The sequence below is a fragment of the Pezoporus wallicus genome, unplaced genomic scaffold, assembly GCF_028554395.1.
Source record: "Pezoporus wallicus isolate ANWC-B61680 ecotype Strahan unplaced genomic scaffold, APGP_CSIRO_Pwel_v1 contig_7553, whole genome shotgun sequence".
Taxonomy (NCBI): Eukaryota; Metazoa; Chordata; class Aves; order Psittaciformes; family Psittacidae; genus Pezoporus; species Pezoporus wallicus.
In genome coordinates, this window is record NW_026635101.1 from 231169 (window position 1) to 252224 (window position 21056).

At 48.3% G+C, this 21056-nt stretch overlaps 3 protein-coding genes across 3 annotated transcripts in view; 2 read left to right on the forward strand and 1 right to left on the reverse strand.

Annotated features, from left to right (window-relative positions):
• MEA1 (male-enhanced antigen 1) overlaps positions 1-21056 on the forward strand; it is a 215945-nt gene that overhangs the window by 143403 nt on the left and 51486 nt on the right. The gene's annotated exons all lie outside the window — the stretch shown is intronic.
• On the forward strand, positions 25-925 carry CUNH6orf226 (chromosome unknown C6orf226 homolog). The gene is made up of 2 exons (XM_057403017.1): positions 25-295; positions 799-925. Exons 1-2 carry the CDS (start codon positions 63-65, stop codon positions 875-877), a joined length of 312 nt encoding a protein of 103 aa, XP_057259000.1. The 5' UTR covers positions 25-62; the 3' UTR covers positions 878-925.
• Positions 300-18352, reverse strand: POLR1B (RNA polymerase I subunit B). The gene is made up of 15 exons (XM_057402770.1): positions 18179-18352; positions 17926-18093; positions 15588-15734; positions 14769-14901; positions 13641-13777; positions 11749-11972; positions 10396-10567; positions 9436-9607; positions 8379-8660; positions 7665-7798; positions 7100-7270; positions 6326-6482; positions 4346-4542; positions 3713-3966; positions 300-1996 (listed from the first exon to the last, which is right to left on the reverse strand). The coding sequence occupies exons 1-15, from the start codon at positions 18317-18319 to the stop codon at positions 1117-1119; spliced, it is 3369 nt and encodes a 1122-aa protein (XP_057258753.1). The 5' UTR covers positions 18320-18352; the 3' UTR covers positions 300-1116.

Genomic DNA, 21056 nt, shown 5'->3' on the forward strand with positions numbered 1-21056 from the left:
GCAATGGTAGCGCCCGCTTCCCCCTCCCCGGTGGTACGGTCCATCCGCACCGTCTCCACGCCATGCAGCAGGCCCCGGGTCCGGTCCCCGCCGCGCCGCCGCCCTCCCCGTCCTTCGCCGAGGTGCTGCGGCTGGTGCAGAGCGGGCAGGAGCCGCCGGGGGTGCGGCGGCCCCGGGCCTCGCCCACCGGGGACACCCCCACCGCCTCCCGCCTGCCGCCGCCCGCCAAGCCCTGGGAAGGGAGCCCCGCGGAGCCCGCCCTCACCCGCGGCCCCCAGCACGGCTCGGCACACAGGTGATTAGAAACGTACAAAAGAACTCTTTAACGGGCACACAGCTCCGGGGCCGGCGGCCGCCGGGAAAGCAGCTGCAGCAGGGGACGCGGCGAGCTCCTGTCCCACCGTGTCCATGCGTTCCAGCCAGGCTGGAAAGCCCTCTGCTTGCTGCTGCTTCAGCCAACGCACCAAAAAGCCGCCTGCGGTGCTGCACCAAGCCAGGCGCTGGGCTCAGCGACACCAAACGCTCCTCGGGTCAGGCCTGGCTTGGCCATGCTGGTCTCTTGGGGTCAAGGCTGCAGCTTCATGCGGTTAAAGTCGGTGCCTCCTTCTTCATGAGTTTCAAGGCACATGGTGTTGAAATAAAGCAAAGTAAAACATGTCTGATCACTTTAACACATACCCATCATTCAGGCATACGTTTTGCAAGGATTTTTCTCCGAAAACCAAAAGTTTATCTCTTTTTTTCCCATAATTTCCAGCATTCACTTCATGCCGTTTTATGACTTCTTCATTTTTGCAGCTGCAGCCAGCGCTCAGAGAACGAAGAACCCGCACTGCTCTCAACGCAGCAGCCTGGTGGGAGCAGTGATATTGCTTGATTTCCTTATGCCTGGTGCCCGTGATCCTTTAGGAAGTGCAAATGAACTTCAGCAGAGCTGTGTTTCCTCACCACACAGCTCAGCGACCACCCCGTCACAATACCAACACCAAATTAATCTTGCAAACATTGAAGAACCTGAGAACTGACTTAACACTTGAAACCCGCACTGGGGCAGAGGCAGGACCGACCTGTGCTTCCTCCCTGCCAGCAGCAGCATCGCCGTGCCTGGGGACAGCACTACTCCACGTTGAGCTTTGTTTTTATGTTCATGGCTGCCAGCTCTGCCACGAAGTACCGGAAGACGTGGGGCACAGGGACCACCTCGATGGAGTCCACCCCGCTGCAGACAGAGCAGGAGTACCTCCTGCTGCTTGGCATGGAGGACTGGGGCTGTTTCTCCAGCACAGGAGATGTCATGCTGCTGCAGCTCGTGCAGATGTAGGCGATGGAGCCATCGGAGCAGTTGAACAGCCGGTCTTGCAGCAAGAAGGAGGTGCCGTGAGCCAGCAAAGCGTCTCGTTCCATCTCACCGAAGCGAATCCCACCTTCCACGTTCCTCCCCTTGACAGGCTGGTTGGTGACAGCGTCTCGGGGCCCCGTTGTCCTCACCTGGAACTTGTCTGAGACCATGTGGCGCAGGCGCTGGTAGTACACCACTCCCACAAAGATCTCTGCCTCCAGCTCCAGGCCGCTGATGCCACTGTACATCTTTTCCGTCCCAAAGAAGTTATAACCAGCACTCACTAAAGTCTCACCGAAGTACTTCAGAGCAGAGTTCTTCTCCGTGAAGGTGAAGGGAGTGGCATCATAGGAGACGCCGTGCAGCGCTGCTGACTTCCCCGCCATGCTCTCGATTAGCATCCCAATGGTCATGCGGGAGGGAAAGCCGTGAGGGTTGAAGAGGATGTCTGGAACCATCCCGTTCTCCGTGAAGGGCATGTCCTCCACTGGCCAGAGCTGGCTCAGGATACCTTTCTGTCCGTGACGGCTGGCGAATTTGTCTCCAATGGTTGGATTCCGGGGAACCCTCACGGTGATGCAAGCCTTCTTGAACTTCCCAGTGCCACGGTCGTTGCTGCATAACCTGACGTTGTCCACAATGCCGACTTCCTTACTCCTGTGTAGGTGGGAAAAACAACCACAGCAAAGGGGTCAGGGAGCTGATTTACCGTTCTGGGAAAGTATGACTCAGTAGCCAGGGAAATCAGACTGCATGAGCATGAGGGCAAGGAAGCAGTTCAGTGGCATCTACACAAGTGCCATTAAATTGCTTTTTCTCATACTATAAGCACAGCTACAACTTCCAGGTGATTTAAAATAAAGCTCATTTGAACCTGGTTTATCTGTATCCTACTTTATCTGACAAACTGCATCCCAGTGCCATGTGCTTTGTGTTAAGGCAGCAGCCCTTCTCCCTGAAGGAGCTGGGGGATTTTTTTGGCAAATGGGGGACAGGAGCCAGCACTGAGAGCTGGGAACCTCATGCTTTTATAGGAATTCTAAATAATAATCAGATTTGGACCACGAATGAACAAAAGCTGCATAGCAGAAGTAAAATGTCTCTCTGGATAAGGAACCTGAACTAAGGCTGGGCTGCCACAAGACAGCTGGGAGCAGAAGCGTAGGGTGAGAAAGCTAAAGGGCTCCACAAGGGCAAGGACAAAGCTGAGCTTCCACATCCCCACTACCATGTGCTGAATTTCCTTGCTCTGCTCTACAACCAGGATGACTGAGCAGTCATCCACAGCAGTCTCCTGGGCACTTAAGGCACTGTTAGAGCAACAAACAGCTTTTCCAGTAAGACCACTCCGTGTGTTACTCAAGTTCTTCTCAAACTGATTCGCCTCCCTAACGCTACACAGCATTATCCTCACTCTATCAATGCTACAGAGACACATATAAGGCCTGAAGTTGTACAGAGCGCAGGATGCACTTAAATATATGGGTTTGTCAATGTTTTTGTTTCCCTTTCCTGAAAGAATTAAGAGAGTTTAAATGAAAGCCTCAGCAGCCTTCCCTCAGTCAGTGGAAGTTCAAGAACAATCTGACAGAGCTTATCCCTGAAATATTCCAGGGCAGAGGAAGGGATGTAGCTGATGCATTTTAATACACTAGCAGTTTGGAAGCTGCCGTGTTAATAGAAATGCTCTTTAAGCTCCTAATGCTGTAACAACTTAGAATCCTAGAATGGTTTGGGCTGGAAGGAACCTTAAAGCTCATCTGGTTCCAACCCCCTGCCACAGGCAGGGACACCTCACACTAGACCAGGCTGCTCCAAGCCCTGTCCAATCTGGCCTTGAACACTGCCAGGGATGGGGCAGCCACAGCTTCTCTGAGCACCCTGTGCCAGAGCCTCACCACCCTCAGAAGAATTTCTTCCTAATATCTAATCTAACTTTGCTTCCAAGTTTTTTCTGGCGAGTCTCTGGGATCAGGCACTTTGTTTTGGTTTTCTGTTTGGTGGTTTTTTGGCTGTTTCTTGTTAAACAGAAGCCCTCATGTGAATCAATTCATAAGAAGCTACAGAAAATGACTACAGGGGTTGGGCAGGGGAACAGTCCTTGGAGACTGTGAAACATTTCTGCAAGCTCTTTACTGGCCTCAGATTCTCCTCCTGGGATAAGAAGCTCTGCAGCATACATTGGCTTAGAGAAAAGCTGTGACACATGCATGGGAGTCACCTACAACATGAACTCCACACTCTCTCTGTCAGGACATGGACACTATCACGTGAGGAGGGAAGGGAACATCTGGAGGAGAAGATCCTGCAGCTCATCAGGACCAACTGCTCTCAGACTGGTGTGTAGAGCCAAGAGGGACAAGCTGTACTTACGAATAGTACACAGTGAAGGTCTCCCCTGTGGTGAGGTTCATGAAGCTGTAGAAGGGGTCCCCAGGCTGTAGGATGGAGCCAACAAAAGGCAGTCCATCAGCGTCCAACTTCTCTGTAACGTTCAGGTCACCAGGCTTGATGCCAAAGACTAAATTATCGCCTGCCCTGCTGGCTTTAAGGGAAAGGTCAATGCTCTCCATCTTGATAACGCTTCCATAGGCAAACCCTCTCTGCCAGGAAGACTTGTTCACGATCTACAAAGAAACCACAAAGGCTTGTTAAAGACTCGATGGTAACTGCAACACAAAAAGCATTTCCATTCTGACCTGATGCTCACCTTTTTAACATTGTTTTCCTAAACAAAGCCTCCCAGCAAGTCACTGTTCCAAAAGGCCCAAACCTCCTGGAACCCCAGGATTTCTCAATGCCTTGCCCAAGGGAGCTCCACTCTATTCTCAGTACTTCCAGCATAACCTGCTGTAACACTTAACCACTGTGCTCCTACATCTGTATTTACAGAGCCTGTGGACTAGCAGAAGCAGAAAACAGGCTCTCCTCAGTGAGGTACCACCCTTCCTCCCAAGTCCCCAGCATCCTCTACAAGACAGCAGGAGTTCTCCTTCAGTGCCTTACCATTGCATCTTCCATGTCATAGCCACTGTAGGAGATGACAGCCACAATCGAATTGGTGCCAACTGGATAGCTGTCCATCCCATAATAGTCATACATGCTGGGCCGCACCAGGGGGCTCTGGGGAGTGTGAAGGTGGTACAGCTTGTTATCTGAGCGATCCTTGTAGTTATAAACTGGAAACCCCATGGTTTGCTTTCCTATAAAGAAAGTTAGATTTATCCAGGATCAACTCAAAGTTAATCTGTTTCATCCCCCATGTACCTGGTTAAGAAGAAAGCTAGAAATACTTACAATGTAAAGGGGTAACCAATCTTAAAACTCTTGGAATTTAATAACTGCCCAAAATCCAGCTATAAAAGGTTCTGTGAACCACAACACTCAATTCCTTTCATAGAATTTCCTAAGGACTAGTTGTAATTTTGTGTCTTTCCTGCAATTCCAAAATCTCCAGTGAGGTTGGTATGGTGTGGTTTGGGTTTTTGCTTCCCAGAGTTTCCCATAGTGAGGCACGCCTTACATATGTCCAGGCTAGAAAAGTGTTTCCTTGTGCAGTATAAATGTACTGGCAAGGAAAGCAAGTTTTGAGCAACAGTCACATTGCTACTTCAGAAAACTACAAAAAAGTAGTAGCAGTTTAAGGACATCTTTCTGCTAATATTGTCAGGGATGTAATACCCAAAGTAATGAGATCTGTTCTCCTGAATTCCCTACCCACACACTTTCTCTCAGCCTGACTTTTTTTGACTTTAATAAGCTTCTTGCACATCACTTGCACCTCACCTGATTGAAACCCTACTACATAGAATCAGTTGGGTTGGAAAAGACCTGCAAGACCATAGAGTCCAACCCTTACCCCAGGACTGCCAAGCCCACCACTAAACCGTGTCTCTAAGGGCCTCAGATCCTATCCCAACTTCTTTCAGACAACCAAATCAGTCAGTTTAAATCTCTGTCAAATATTTGTCAGGAGAAAAACCCCGCCTGTGTTGCCACAGTGCTCTATTCTCTTGCAACAGATGCCTGGCAACTGTCCTCTCAACAGCTGCAGTACCAAGACAGCAGTTGCTCAGTGAAGACAGGTGGCAAGGAAACCTCACCCTGAGCACTGCAGAGCATCTACTGTACCCACCAGTCAGAAGTCAGTTAACCTCTGTTGGCTGTGGGGAAGAGAGGACTGCTGGCAGCACAGCTGTCAGACACTAACGCACGACACAGCTGGTGCAGTGCCCTTTGCTTGTCTGTGTGATCAACAATATCAAAGTAAGGAAAAACAAACAAAACTTACTGAAGGGCAACGGAGCTGGTGAAGGGCCTGGAGAACAAGTGTGATGGGGAATGGCTGAGGGACCTAGGGGGTTTAGCCTGGAGAGGGCTCAGGTGGGACCTTATCGCTCTCTACAACTGACAGGAGGATGGAGCCAGGAGGTGGCTGGGCTCTTCTCCCAAGGAACAAGGGATAGTACAAGAGGAAATGACCTCAAGCTGCACCAGGCAGCCTCAAGCAACTGCCTCAAGCAGTTTAGACTGGATATTGGGAACTATTTCTTCCCCAGAGAACAGTCAGGCATTGGAACAGGCTGCCCAGGGCAGTGCTGGAATCACCGTCCCTGGAAGAGCTCACAAACCGTGCAGACGAGGCCCCTAATGACATGGGTTAGTGGTGGCCTTGGCAGTGCTGGGGAATGGTTGGACCTGAAGATCTTGAAGGTCTTTTCCAGCCTAGCTAATGTTATTATTCTATGGCTGCAACAACCTAGAATGCCCACCAGAAGGCAGCGAGAATGATAAACTTGACTTCATTAACTTTGCCATGAAAAAAAAAAACAAAGGCTGTTCATCAACATTAATGTTGAAACAGCAGCTGGAAAGAGCTTTTATTTGGGAATGCAGGAAGACACACTGAAATAGACACATAAGACTTTTTTTTTTTGCCCTCTTTCTTGCCCAGGGACCTGCAGCATTAGGAGCTATAGCACTTACCCATCTGGCACTGGTACATGTTTCGAGGACTTTGGTTGTGGTCAGAAAAGGGAATGAGGTTGGCCACCACACTCAGAATGCTGTGAGGGAAGAGCTCCAGGTGAGTGGTTATTTCAGGTATCACCTCTGACTCTACTGTGGCCACATTCATGAAGATCTGCAAGCATCAAATTGGACAATGCTCATTCACTTCCTTCTTTTAAAGGAAAGGAAGCAACACAATGCTGCCTCTGATGTCTTTTTATGCACTTCAGTTTTAGCTGTGGTCACTGCCTGCATCTCAGAGTATTAGCAGGCAAGACAAATATGACAGCTGTTAAACTCCCCACCACAATCACAGACCAGCCGCAAGGAAAGCAAGTCTGGAAATACAAAACTGCAGTAATGTGTCCTCCTTCTTGTCTCCCATTTTAATTGTTCCAAATGGGCCAGTTCCCCACCATCCACGGCTTGCCCACCTAGGGGCAATTTGAAGAACATGATGTAAAATGAGATGAGACAGTACACGCAAGACAGCAATCCTTCATCTCCAAAGCTTCACTAAGAGGAGATTTCAGTCTCTCAAGAAGATTCCTACAGCCCAGCTACAACAGCTACAAGAAGCCAATTAGCAGGAAGTGTGAAAACCCTTTTGGCACCTATGCCAGCTCTTCAACACAAGCTCCTCATGTCCCATCTTCAGTTCCCTTCACAAGTATTTTCCAAAACTCTGTTTTTGATGCCAGGTACCTCTGTAACAACCAGTGCATTATAAAGGAAATATTCAATCCCCACCTGTTCCAGAGTACCAATCCATTCATTCCTTCCATAGAACAGGTTCCTGACAGGCCGCACCAGCCGGCAAGGGGTAGTAAAAATGAACAACCCAGGATACAGACTGGGTTTTCCTGTCATTGGGATAAGGACCACTTCTGCCCGCGCAGGAAATCTCTTCTCTTGTGTCATCTGTTTGTGCAAAGAAACATCAATTTAGAAACACAAACCAACACTGGTTTAAGTTAAGCTGCATCCCACAGGAAACACAATGCAAATGCCAACCACAGGTGTAGCTGCTGATATAAAATGGTGGAGAGAAGATTTTACAAATACTTCAAGAAAAGGACAAAGTTTGTCCATCTTTGAAAAGAATTCTTTCTCCAAAATCATGACTTCACAAAGCAACAGACCAAACATATGGATATAAACAAGAAAAACACAAAAGCCCACTCTAGTACCAACATAATGCCAAAGATAACGCGGTGGGTCACATTCAAACAGGAAAGAAGAGTCCCAAACATGCCTATTTTTGACTGCTGCATACTGAGCACGCTTAGCTAAAAAGCATTCTAAACAAGACAACCTTGAACCGGCGGAGGGTTTCTGCGATCTCAGGAGCCAGGTCCCACTCTACCCAGCCCACCACAGAGCCATCCAACACAACTCTGTAGCACTCAGCGTAAGGCTTGCTTGGAGTCGCATCCAGTGGGGTGACACCTGTGGGAAGAGGGTTTGGTAGAAGGAACAGCCCAGAAAAGCAGGCAGAACACAGGAATTGTGTCTGCAGGAAGCCCCAGGTTGCACCAAAGAGCTTTCAGAGACATCCAAAAATTCAGCCCTACAGGGCAAAGTTGCAGATGGAAAATACAAGACGTGCACAACTAAGAATGCAATTGCCCTGCCTGTTTTCCTGACTGGAATAGGGATTCCCGTTATTGGTCAACACAAGTGAGCTACAGTTTAATTCAAGTCACCAGCAGCATTAGAAATTGCCTGCTTGGTCCAGTTCCCCAGAGCTTGTATTGTGCAATTCTTTGTGCTTCATGAACATCTTCGCTCCACGAGAGGCAGTGAAGAGATATTTACATTGAACTTTACACTCTCCAAGAGGTCAACATGCCTCTAAAATCAAATCAATGTGCTACTTATCACTAAGAAGCAGCACAGTAAGTACAGGTTTAAGTTGATTTCACCTTCTCTGGTGAAAGCTGGAGAAGCTTTCCCACATACAGGTGTGCAGGGCAGAAAGGTATAAAGGAAGCTAGCTGCACCAAATGATCAAGCCAGTAAAACATACCCAGGGAACATAACAAAGGTGGGATGTCCCTCACGGGCACCATCTCGGTCACTATTTCACACAGAGCTGTCATGTGGTTCATGAGCCCGCAGGGTTCCCCATCTGGAGTGTCCACAGGGCACAGGAAGCCCCAGGACTCGGGCAGCAGCTTGCGGACGGTTGTAGTTCTCATCTGGGAAAAGGCAGCTCCTCTGTGTACGCAGCGGAAGTGGGAGAGGTACCGGACGAAATTCAGCTTGTCTCCCACCACACACAGACCGCTGTCCTGTAACATGCCCAGGCCTTGGGAACAGAAGGGAGATTTATGACAGGTGTCAGCCAGCTTTATCACAGAGTGTGATGTTACAAAGCAGTGTCTTGGTTTTCAGTGACAAGCCCTACAAGTCCTCACACAAGATCCCAGCAGCAGAAGGCACACATGCTGCTACTTGCGCAGAGGCGATTCAGTGCAACTCAGCACAGGCTGAGAGAGTTTAAATTCCAAGCTATTGCTCAAAACCTAACTCCTTTCAGGAACATGGGAAAGTCATCACAAGGGAAGCAACCTGAGGATCTGCAGCTGGTATATGTTTTACTGGAATTCCATGGTCTTCTCATCTCATTTTCTAGTGGGCATTCCAGCCCAACAGCATCACACCGGACACTTCAGGGAAGCACCAGGTAAATTTGAAATACACATTAGCAAAGCAGTTTCTCTCACATGATCAGTGGGGCAGTCCTGATAAAACAAATGCCCCTTCTCTGTCTTACACCTCACCTTCTAAGAGGAGATAATGCTTGGGGAAACAAATCTTAATATGGTTGCTCTTTTAAATGGTGCTAAATTTAATTTCAACTATTTATTTGCATAGAGGCTTTTTATACCATCCATGAGGTCTACGCTTGAGGAGAAATCTTGCCTTTTTCCTCAACTATCATTTTCCTTAACCACTTCCCGTAATTCAGTCTGCAAACATAACACAATAACTGCATACAAGCAGTTGTTTTGAGTTAAGAGCTCAGTTTTATGTTGTTTCTGTTTAGAAGGGCAAAAGGCTTCTTAAGCCTGAAGATTTACCTGTTTTAGATCGCAGGTTACCAGTTGCAAGAAGGTACTCAAATGGCTTGGTAAAGTCTGTGGCCAGGCTGAAAGCCTTCACCAAGTTGTCTGCGTTTAAGCTGACATCAGCCTTTTCTGCTTTTTTCTCCAAAACGAACTTAACAGATTGCAGCCAGCTTTCAAGCCTCTCCTATGGTTGAAAAGTGAGAGATTCGCATTTAAAACAGGAAAATAAAGGCTCAATTTAGAACTCCACATCGGTTACATGTACTACTATTCCACAATGATTTTCATGGGAGAGTCTAGCTTCTGAACAAGCACATTTTCCTCCCAGCATCCTAAAATGAGGAATCCCTAGAAATAAACTGAATTAATATCGAATTAAAATAGACCAGGAAACCACGTTTACATGACCAGTAAGAAATTCACTGTGTAAGTCAGAAGCCTGCTGTCAACTTCCTGATCTGTAAAGGAATTTCAAGATGGGACAGTGATGACAATCTTATGAATCATCACTTCTGGAAGATGGGAAAAGTTATTCTCTTGCACATTTGCCACATGAAACAGCAGCGACACCAGAACCAGACAGAGCTTTACCACTCCTGTATGAAATGATGCAACAGGAGCATGCTGTTTCAAAAGCCTCTTAAAGCGCTGGAGGGATCAGTATTCCTCTTTCCTCAGACCCCTACTCTGAATGGGGCACTTTGATTTGCTTTGGAATGCTACAAAGCTCTTCAATGGGGATTTTGTACAGGCTTTTCTTCAGCATATTGAGTACCTTATACTGAGACACACAAGCCTTCCTCAACTCACTGCCTGCCTACACTACGTCCAGCACTCTCCCGAGCCTACATAGCATACCCAGGCTCCCTGCTCTTCAGTCTGGCTCCTGCACTTCTCCTGTCCCCGTGGTCACGGTCATGCCTGGACCAGATGACCATGACATACACAGGCTTAAACCCTGTAAGACCTTACCTTCAAGAACATAAGGAAAAGCTGTCCTGGGGTAAGCACTTCTTGATTCATCAGACTGTCTGGATTATCCTCCATGCACTCCCCTTTGGCAAAGGCATACAGCTTCTGGGTCATCATGCAGAGCAGGTAGAACTTTTCTGTTCTGTTTGTCAGATGGATGCAGATACACTTGCTGGAGGGAAAGAGGAAGATAACTAACACCATCTCTTCATGCTAGCTGGTTTTCAAGTTTCTCCTCAACTATCATAAACCAAGTTGGCTTTTTTTTTTGCTAAAATGCCCAACAAAGCCCAGGCTTTTCCAGCTGCCCTTAGTATTGTATGAAAATACCAAGAAATAATACAAAACCCCCAGAGACTGAGCCAAAAAATGATCCTCTTATCTTAAGGTGCTAGTTTTGTTAAGGATATAGGTAAACTTTGTGAAAAGTTGGTTTTACGTACTTCCATGTTAGATGCCCTTGTAAGTATACAGTTTATGTAGCAGGTATTGCAGTCAGGACCAGTCAAAGGATGAGGTTTGAATGTTATTTTACAGTAGCTATGACATTAATCATATACATGCACATATTCACACACATGCACCAAAATCTGAGCTGGCAACTAGCAGCAAATCACAAAACATTACTGTTTACTCTATCAGTGCCCTGCCACAGAAAGTCTACATCTCCACTGCTGGTCTTCATCAACTGGTCCCTGGATATTTAAGCAACCTCTGAGGCACCTGAAGGCTGCCTTTGGGTTTCCAGCCACATGACCACCCCCTATTTACAAGTACATCCTCCCAGATGATCCTTTTCATGTGCTAAAAGAACCTGTCAAAAAGCTTACACCTACTTTTACCAGAAAAAGAAACTAGCTGAATGCCTGCCACACTGACAGGTTCAAAGCCAGCTCTTCCATTCCCTTCTAACTTATTCCACGGAAGAAACAAGACTTTAAAGCGTCTAATTTCTACCATTTTAAAAGATCAATGTAACTGTCATCAGAGTTGTCAGCAACTGTGTGAAACTGATGAAGTGCATTTCTGTTCAACAAATAGGGCCTCAGTCTCCTACCTTCTCTTCCTTAACATTTTTCATCAAATACATCAGAAAATCACCTCTAAATAACAACTGACACCCTCTCCCAAAACTATTTTGGGGATACACGTGTCAATCCATTAAAATACATATTTCTGAACACCACAAGTACAGATTATCAGCACCCTGAAGTGCCATCAGAAACTGGCCACTGGTTTTACAAACGCACATGAAAACTGTACCGAAGTAATATGGCAGAGAACTTTAAAATCTGCTTGTAATTTCAATACAATTACACCAAATCACACACTCCTACATGCATACAAACATACTTCAAAATGAAATCTGCAGCCTGTTCATTGCTGTACCACTCAGGGAGGTTGAGTTTTATTCTGAAGCTCCTTCCCAGGTATTCGAGGACATTTTGCTGTGTGTAACAGCCTGCATCCACCACGGCTCTCATCATCTCAGTAACGCAGTTCACATAAAAGGTGTCATCTTCCTTTCCCTTGACCAACTCTTCAAAAATCTGGTAGTCTGGGAAATTAACTAATGCCTGAAAGACAGAAGTGTATTGGATCAGAAAAAAAAAAGGCATAGCAATACCTGTCCATAAAAGACAGTAAAACAACAAGGGCACCCCACTGATTTAGGTTTTCAGTCCTCTGGAAACAACCTTCCACATGCAGAGTGAAAAATGCTGTGGGGGTGAGGTGCTTAGACTGTGAGTAATGCAGGGGATATTCACACCCTGATGACGATTACAAGTACTCCCAATCCAATGAGACCTTTGGGAAAAAAAAACCCAAACTTGCAGCCTCCAACATCCTCTTGCTGTTACAATGGCTTCCTAATATCTTGACACCAGGGTTAAGCAAGTATCTCGTCCATCACTTAATTCTGTATTTACTGACAAATGTGCCTCGTCTTCAAATAGATTTTTAAGGCAGAAAGGGAGCAATGTAAACCCAGTTCTGCTGCTTGATCATGACATATATAACCAGGAAACTGCTAGAGCACATATTGCCTCTTGTCCAGCGCATGCTGCTTCTTGTCCAACAGGAACAAGAGGAAAGAACTGGGATGATTACACAAGAAGAAACCAGAATTCTAGCCACAACAGAGGAGCAGTGGGGCTGCAGTAGCAGCAGTCTGCCTCAGTGGGACCTGGACTTGCCACAAGAAACCAGAACAGAACTGAGCCTGATTGATGCTGGGATGCACACCCACAGAGTGACTACTTACAGAAGATTTTGAACTTCAGACAACAGGGCCTGCTTAGCCAGAGATCTTGCGAACTACTAGAAAATCAGTACAAATCTTCTGGCATGTTAACACGACAGGTAATCAGCTACTTTTGGTAACTACCTTTGTTGAAACAGAAGTTGAAGAAAAGCAGTGAAGAAAAAGTGCAATGCATTATGCAACAGTGAAATGAATACAGCAGGTTTAAAGAATCCCAGATGGGTTTGGGTTGGAAGGGACCTTAAAGCTCATCCAGTTCCAACCCCCTGCCACAGGCAGGGACATGTTCCAGTAGACCAGAATGCTCCAACCTGGCCTTGAACACTGCCAGGGATGGGGCAGCCACAGCTTCTCTGGGCAACCTGTGCCAGGGCCTCAGTACCCTCACAGGGAAGAATTTCTTCCCAATGTCTCACCTCAATCTCCCCTCTGTCAGGTTAAAGCCATTCCCCCTTGTCCTGTCCCCACAGGCCCTTGTCCAAAGCCCCTCTCCAGATTTCTTGTCAGCCCCTTTAGGCACTGGAGCTGCTCTAAGGTCTCCCTTTAAGGAGCCTTCTCTTCTGCAGGCTGAACCAGCCCAGCTCTCTCAGCCTGTCTCCAGAGCAGAGCTGCTCCAGCCCTTGGAGCATCTGGGTGGCCTCCTGTGCTCTCGCTCTAACAGCTCCACATCCTCTTATATTGGGAGATCTCTCATATTAGGTGGCAAACTCTTTCACCCTCCAAGAGCTATTCATCCAGAGTTAATCAGCAAAATCTATGCACTCTCTCTTCTCCTGACACTGCGCACACTTCCTCTGCTGCAGCCAAGTGTTACATTGCAGGCATAGGCTTAGCTTGAACTACAGTTCTTCAGCCAGTAGAGCAAAGATGAGTAAACATACTTATTATGGAATTAGCTTCTTCCCATTACTTAAATAAAAATGCTTAGCAAAACTTCCATATTTACACAACACAGAAAATACGAGCATTAATTGTTTACCTTCAGAGCAAATCCCAAGGGAAGGAAGAACAACTCTTTCTGAAAAATGAAGTTTACCATGACACAGCCGTTTTCTAAGTAGTGAAGGTTCATATTTATTGCAGTGTGCTCATCCTTAACACAGTGCATCACCACTCCTGCAAAAATGAACACAAGCAAAGACCAATGTGAGCTGTACAAACCTCACTGGCTGCATTGCTGTGGTATGTCTGAGCAGGTATGAGACAATCCATCAGAGAAGCTTTGGTACTTGGTGGCTGAGAATACAAGGCAGATCACTAGTTTCAGCATCAGTCTAGCATTTCAAAGAAACACACCAGCTCAATTCAGCTCTTAGTGGACAAATGCCTCAGTATGGCCAGCACACTCACTGAAAAGCTTGGAAGATGCATAAAGAGAAAATCCAATACCCAAGCCTCAATTAATCCGTCTGTAACCTCTGCTGTAAGATTCAGCAATGCATAAGTAATCTTCCTAATTGCCCTGTGGGTGAAGTTTTCACATCTCTGAGCCTGGGTGGTACCACTGAGGCAGCATTTCCTGGTCTTGTCCCATGCTTGGCCCTGTACCACTGCAGGACAAAATAAAACCAAATGAGACCATTTGAATTGGCAGTGCCTCAGAATTCATTACTCTGGAATTACAGCGTGTGCTTCAGCAGCACAGTCCAGTCAAATCAGCAGCTGGTAACACCCAAGTTTAAACTGTGAATTTCTGGCTTAATTCAACTTTAAACTCCTTTTACTGAGTATACATGACACAGGAATGGGACAGCCAAGAATGTGGTTCATCTCCTTTGCATCACTTAAATCTGCCATCTCAAAGTATGGATAAGCAAATTCAGTGAGACAAACACAGTAGTTTACACTAACTTCTACTGAAGTCACCTTCCACATAAACAAAAGGCTACATGCACTGCAATACAGTTGCCTTGCTCAGCATGGGGAGATCAGACAGCTCCCACAAGGCAAGCACCAGCCTCATGCTTGCAGTATTATGTCGTAAAAAAGATTAACATCATACAAGAGCTACAATAAGCCAAACTAACACAAGTCAGCTTTAGACGGTCACTCCTCTTTGTCCTCGAGTAGTTACAAGCAGGATGCTGCAGGACACTGCTCAGCTTACCGTACTCTGTGAAACCAGGGCCTCTGTTTTTCCATTTGTGTCTTGTCATTGCAAGAGGGAAGTTTCGCCTGGGCATAATCAGCATCCTAATAACCTTTTCTAAGCCATTAATTATAAAGTAGCCTCCCATTTCCTGGCAGGGGAAGAAGAATTATTTTAATATGCTTAGAAATTCATAACCCAGCCTTTTAATTAAAAGGCAAAAATGCCTGAATCATACAGCAAAAACAAACTAATGTTTTAACTATGAAACACATAACAAGACATGGGTTTCAGCATTGCATTTGGAAAGGCTGCACTCCTTGCCAGTGACTATTAAGTCTAAACATAGTAGACAGTGAAAGGAAAGGGATGTTCTGTATTTTATGTTCCATAATTTAAAGGAAGTAAGAAAAATGCATCAAACCTGTGTGGTCAACTGAACAGCTTTGTAGAGCTGACATGAACTACTGTTTAAATAAATACTCTGAAGTTCTCAAATGAGAGGAATCTTTAGTGCAGGAAACCTCTTTCTGGGCACGTAAAGACTTAACACTGATAAACTTATAGCTCCCCAAAGAGTATGTCATTAGACACAAAGTGTTTCGGTAGCAAGTAATACTCTGAGTAAAGTTACAAGCGGAACACCAAGGGGGCAGCAACAGTGTGCCATTGTAGATTGTGTTTCATAGTTTGCTCACTCTTTCGTGAGTGATACAGCACTAAATAATTGAGTATTCAATCACTAGCAGCTGATGTGCTACTGGGAGGGGGTGAGGAAAAAAAGCTGTAGAAGACAACTGAAAATGCAGATTTTCCTGACCCACAAATCCCTGTTACCTCTTCCTCCTCATGGTGCTGCATGAGCTCTTGTGGAGACAGATCATAGAGGTTGCATAGCTTGGACTTGACCATGATTGGAATATACCCCAGGAGATATTTAATCGTCCCTTGAGGCATGTCATTCACTGACCAGCTGATGTCAGCCTGAAACGACATAACGCAAACCATGAGCAAATCGAGTTTAATCTTTCCTGCTGTATTAACTGTATGTTTAGTGTAACCACAATCTATTAACTTCCATCACTGTAAAAATGGTAATAACGATATACAATAAAAAGCAGAATTACTAGATACAGGCAGAAAGACTGCACTCCACAAAACAGCCAACATGGGTTTACAGAAGATCTACGAGTCTAGAACTGGGTAAAGAAGCTGCTAGTAAAGTGTTGGTACAATCCATTCAGCCTTTCAGACCCCCCCAGGAGAGCAGCCTAAATGAAAAAGGCAGCCACGGGATAGGAAAGGAAACCTCTGAAATTAACACACAGTTAAAAGCAGAAAAAAACGTGCTCAATGGGAGGCCATCCACACTGCAGCCTGCAGACCCTTGCTAAGACTCGTTCACTTCACATGTTCGCAAATGATCTTTCACATGTCTGAAAGGAAATGATGTATTGACAGTAACAAGATCTGGCAGTGGCTCTGCAGGACTCCTGGACTGCACATAACAAGGTGATAAAACACAAAGTGGGAGCAAAAAGTTTTGTTCCAACTGTTGCACACAGGTTCATTAAAAAACAACAAACCCAAACGAATTAAACAGACATTGGGGAAAAAAATAAAAGATAGGAAATAATTCAGGTATGGAAAATAACACATCTCTAGCTCAGAAAAATCTAAGAGCCATGGGAAAGACTCTGAACAACCTGCAACTGCTCCATTCTCATGTTCAGATAAGATCCTACACTTGCAGCTGCTTTTATCACTGTAATGCTTTGACAGAGAAAAATTCAAACAACTGGGTGCAAAGGAAAATATTTGCTGGGGATGCTGCTTCTCCTCTGCACAAACTTCAGAGCAATTCAGAAAAATGGTGAAGATACAATTTGAGTTTATAGCTCTGAACTACAATATGGGAACACCACTGCTTCTGAAACACCGATTCCTGCAGAAACAAGACTGGGATGACACAGGTCTTTCTTCCAAGGTCTTCCAAACAGACTGGCTGATTGCAAAGCAAATCTGACAGAAAAGAACACAGGTAAGGTCCTGTGGAAAGCCACTGACAACACCAAGCTGCCTGGGAGTATTGATCTGCTGGAGGGTAGGAAGGATCTACAGAGGGATCTGCACAGGCTGGATCCATGGGCTGTGGCCAGTGGTGTGAGGTTCAACAAAGCTCAGCGCCGGTTTCTGCCCCTGGGCCACACTAACCACATGGAATGCTCCAGGCTTGGGGCAGAGTGGCTGGAAAGCTGCTCAGCAGAAAAGGACCTGGGGGTGCTGACTGATGGAACTGAACATGAGCAGCTTGTGCCAAGGCAGCCAAGAAGTCCAACAGCATCCTGGCCTGTATCAGCACCAGTGTGGCAGCAGGGCCAGGGCAGTGACCATTCCTCTGTACTGAGCACTGGTGAGGTCGCACCTTGAATCCTGCGTTCAGTTCTGGGCCCCTCACTAAAATACAGACACTGAGGTGCTGGAGCAGGGCCAGAGAAAGGCAATGGAGCTGGTGCAGGGCCTGGAGCACAAGTGTGATGGGGAATGACTGAGGGACCTGGGGGTGGTTTAGTCTGGAGAAGAGAAGGCTCAGGGGGGACCTTATCACTCTCTACAACTGCCTGAAAGGAGGATGGAGCCAGGAGGGGGCTGAGCTCAGCTGCATCAGGGGAGGTTTAGGCTGGATATTGGGAACAATTCCTTCCCCAAAGGGCAGTCAGGCATTGGAACAGGCTGCCCAGGGCAGTGCTGGAATCACCGTCCCTGGAAGTGTTCACAAACAGCACAGACGAGGCCCTCAGTGCCATGGGTTAGTGATGGCCTTGGCAGTGCTGGGGCACGGTTGGACTGGGTGATCTTGAGGGTCTTTTCCAACCTGACTGATTCTCTAATCCTATGACTCCATGAACACATGGACAGTGGAGATGGGGCCCATGAGGAGCTCGGTTTGAAGGGAGGTTTGCGCAGTGAGCTCACACTTCACCAACACTCAGACTAAGAGGGAGCTCTTCAGAATCCCCCGGGGCAGGTGAGCCCGGGAAGGGGACTTTACCTAGAGGGGTCTTTAACTTCACACTCAGCCGGCTTTGACCGGGACCGGCGGCGTGGGGCTACCCCGAGCGGCAGGAATACGCGGACCGGGAGGGCGGGCGGGCCCCGTCAGCCGGACACTTACAGTGATCCTACCGCGGTAGGTGCTGCGCAGGCCGCGGCACTCGGCGGGGAACACCTTCCTCTCCTGGCACACGGTCCCCGGGGGCACGGCGGGGGGGGCGATGGACACCCCATCCACGGCCAGCGACACCCGCCTGTCCTTCAGCGCGAACTCCAGCGGCAGCAGATCCTGCAACGGCACCGGGTGAGGCGCGGCGGGCGACCCCCGGGGACCCCTCCCGCCGCCGCCGCCGCCCCCACCCCCCCCCGCAGACCTGCACGGCGCGGTACACCCCCTCGCTGACGGCGTAGTTGAAGGACTCGATGTGGGCGCCGGTGAGGTCCCTCCGGGGCGCGCTGCGCACCGCCGGCCTCGGCCGCAGCCTGTGCGGGTCCTGCCCGCCGCACTCCGCCATGCCGCCCGGCCGCGCGCCGCCTCACGGGAAGCGGCGGGGCGGGACCGCGAGGACCGGACCGCACCGCACCGCGTACAGCGGGTGGGATTCCGCCAGGCCGCCGGGGGGCGCTGCTGCGCTCACACCGCAGCTCGGTGGTGGGGAAGCGCGTCCGCGCAAGGCAGCGCCCCTGCGGTGCTCTAGCGCCACCCGTCGCTGTGTCCTCCCATCGCCGTCCCCCTCAGCCGTCCCCCCATTGCAGCCCCCCTCAGTCAGCCCCAGCCACGTCCCCCCGAGCTCTGCTCCCCCCAGCACCATGTTCCTGCTAGTCTGACACACTCCCCCCCCGTTGCCTCTGCACCCCTGACCCTCAAACCGCCTCCCCTCCATCTCCTATGGGTGCTGGGACAGCCTTGGCGTGTGAGGCCAGCCCCTCAGTGCCGTGCTGCCGCCTCACGCTTGTCACCCTGAGGTGAGGAAACCTCCATGCAAGGGGGCAATACCCCCCAAAGGAACACTGCAGGCCATGGGGTTCACATGTTTTAATGATGGTTTAGGAGAGACGTGGGAAAGAGTCACCGGAGACCCACCGGCTCAGGCACCCGCCGGCCCCACACGCACATGCTGACATGGGGACACGAACCGGAGCTGGGTAGCAGTGCCAGACGTACCCCACCATCCTCTCAGCACCACGGTCTTCCGAGGGCTGCCATAGCGGACACTGGCAATGAGACATGGGTATGAACCTACGGATGGCACAGCACTGCTCTCCTGGGGAAGAGCTCCACGCAGAGGACAAGAAATGCCGGGAGCAGGGACATGCACGGGCACAGCAGCGCTGGGGATGAAGCAGCTTTTTGAGCCCTTCTTCGACTTCTCCGGCATCCTCTGCGGGCAGCCACTGGATTTCAGCAGGAGCACAATAGCTGCTGCGCGGTAACCACGACTAATCTGGTATGAAACAAGCCACATGGGAGTCACCTGAAACCCAGAGTTCAGCGGGACCAGACCCTGATGGAAAACACAGCCAGAGCACCTGGGCCTGAAGTCCTTCAAGCCTGACATGAAGGGATACAACTAAGACTAGAGACATTCTGCAATACAGGAGGTGTCTTCTGGAAACCCAGCACCACTCTCTCTGAAAGCTCAGGAAAGGGAGCAATACATTTCCCTATTGACCTTTTAGCTGAAATAAGCTAGGAAACATTTATTGTTGTGTATTCCTAAAAAAAAAAAACAAGTTTCACAAGGGCTTGTGAGCATCCCTTGCTGCTTAAGCATCCCAAGGTGCACCCATGGCTGCAATATGTGCCTCAGCCACACACACATCCTCTACTCCACCTCGCAGCTAGTATTTTGTGCAAGACATTAGGCACTGTGCTCTCTGTCCTTCATCATCCACCTCCTGTGCCCTACCCTGGGGAGGACTTTGGGAGCAGGGGGTAAACACACATAGACCTGCTGTTCTCCTCCAGAGGCTGTTGCCTATTCCTAAAAATCTCAGTGGACAAGGTAACGATCAAAGCAACACCGACCTGCCATCTCCCCCAAGCCCAGCTTGGTTACGGGCAGGGTATGAATTGCTGCATTGCCTGTGCTCATGGCTCTACCATTCATTTGAAGTCCCACTTTCAACTGAGCAGCAAAAAATGCCTGGCTGCAGATACGCCACAATGCAATCCGGGGTGGAACAGGCCTTGGGTTAGACAGAGGCTCTTGTCTCCTCTTGGCAGCACTAGATGCTTTTGCTTGCATCCAGGCAGCTTCCTTGCCTTTATCCTCACGCAAGGGGCAGGAATCTCACATTACTGTGCACTAAGGGAGGGATTTCCCTTTTGGGAAGAAAAGAAGGATGGGTTGAGCACTCCAGAAAATGAGCATTTCTCATTTCACGATGGGGAACATTTTTGCCTTCTCAATTTGCGCTCTGCTCTTGTCTGCCCTAGAACATGGGAGAACCCAGCCTCTCCTCTGTCACCCCAGGAACATTCTGGACCAGAGCAATGCTATTAGATCTTCCCTTTGCTGGGCACAAAGGTGTGATATTTAGGCTCACATAAACTAATCTGAAAATGCCAATAGAGATGTGGTGAACTTCACAAGTTGAGCGACAACCATTACAGCCTACATTCTACCTTGGGAGTGTTACAACTATGCTTTTACCTGGCCTCCAGTGACATTTTGACAGCGATGTGCTACCATAAGGTTAAAAAGCCCAACAAATTCTTCCTCCCCAGTCCTCTCCCAGCTTCTCACCCAGTGCTCCCCACTTCATGAAGTGATGCATTCACGGTCCCTCTTCATCTTGTGTGAAATGATGCCACTCGCACATTCACAGTATGTCCACAATGAATGTCCATCCCATGACAGCACCATCAAAATGCATCATTCCAAGGAGGCCTGAGCACTTCAGTCCTGCCTTCAGAAAGGTGGCAGGATTATCTTGCTGGCACAAAGATCTCTGAAGTCTCCATCAGGAGCCAAGACAAGTACACCAAAGCACTAGGATCTTCTGAGGGAGGCAGAAATCCCATTGCTCAATTCATTTCACATTACACACAGGCAGCTTGTAACCTCCACAACCTCTTCTTGTTTGGTTGGTTTGGGTAACAGGAATTGGCTTATTTGGGTGCCAAGCATCTTTCCTGCCAGAGGCAGCAGAACACAGCCCTGACCACCACCCACTGAGCTCTGCCCTTAGGAGGGATGTGCTGGGCTTAGTGAAAATTCAGATGCACTTCACAGGGTAGACAATAAG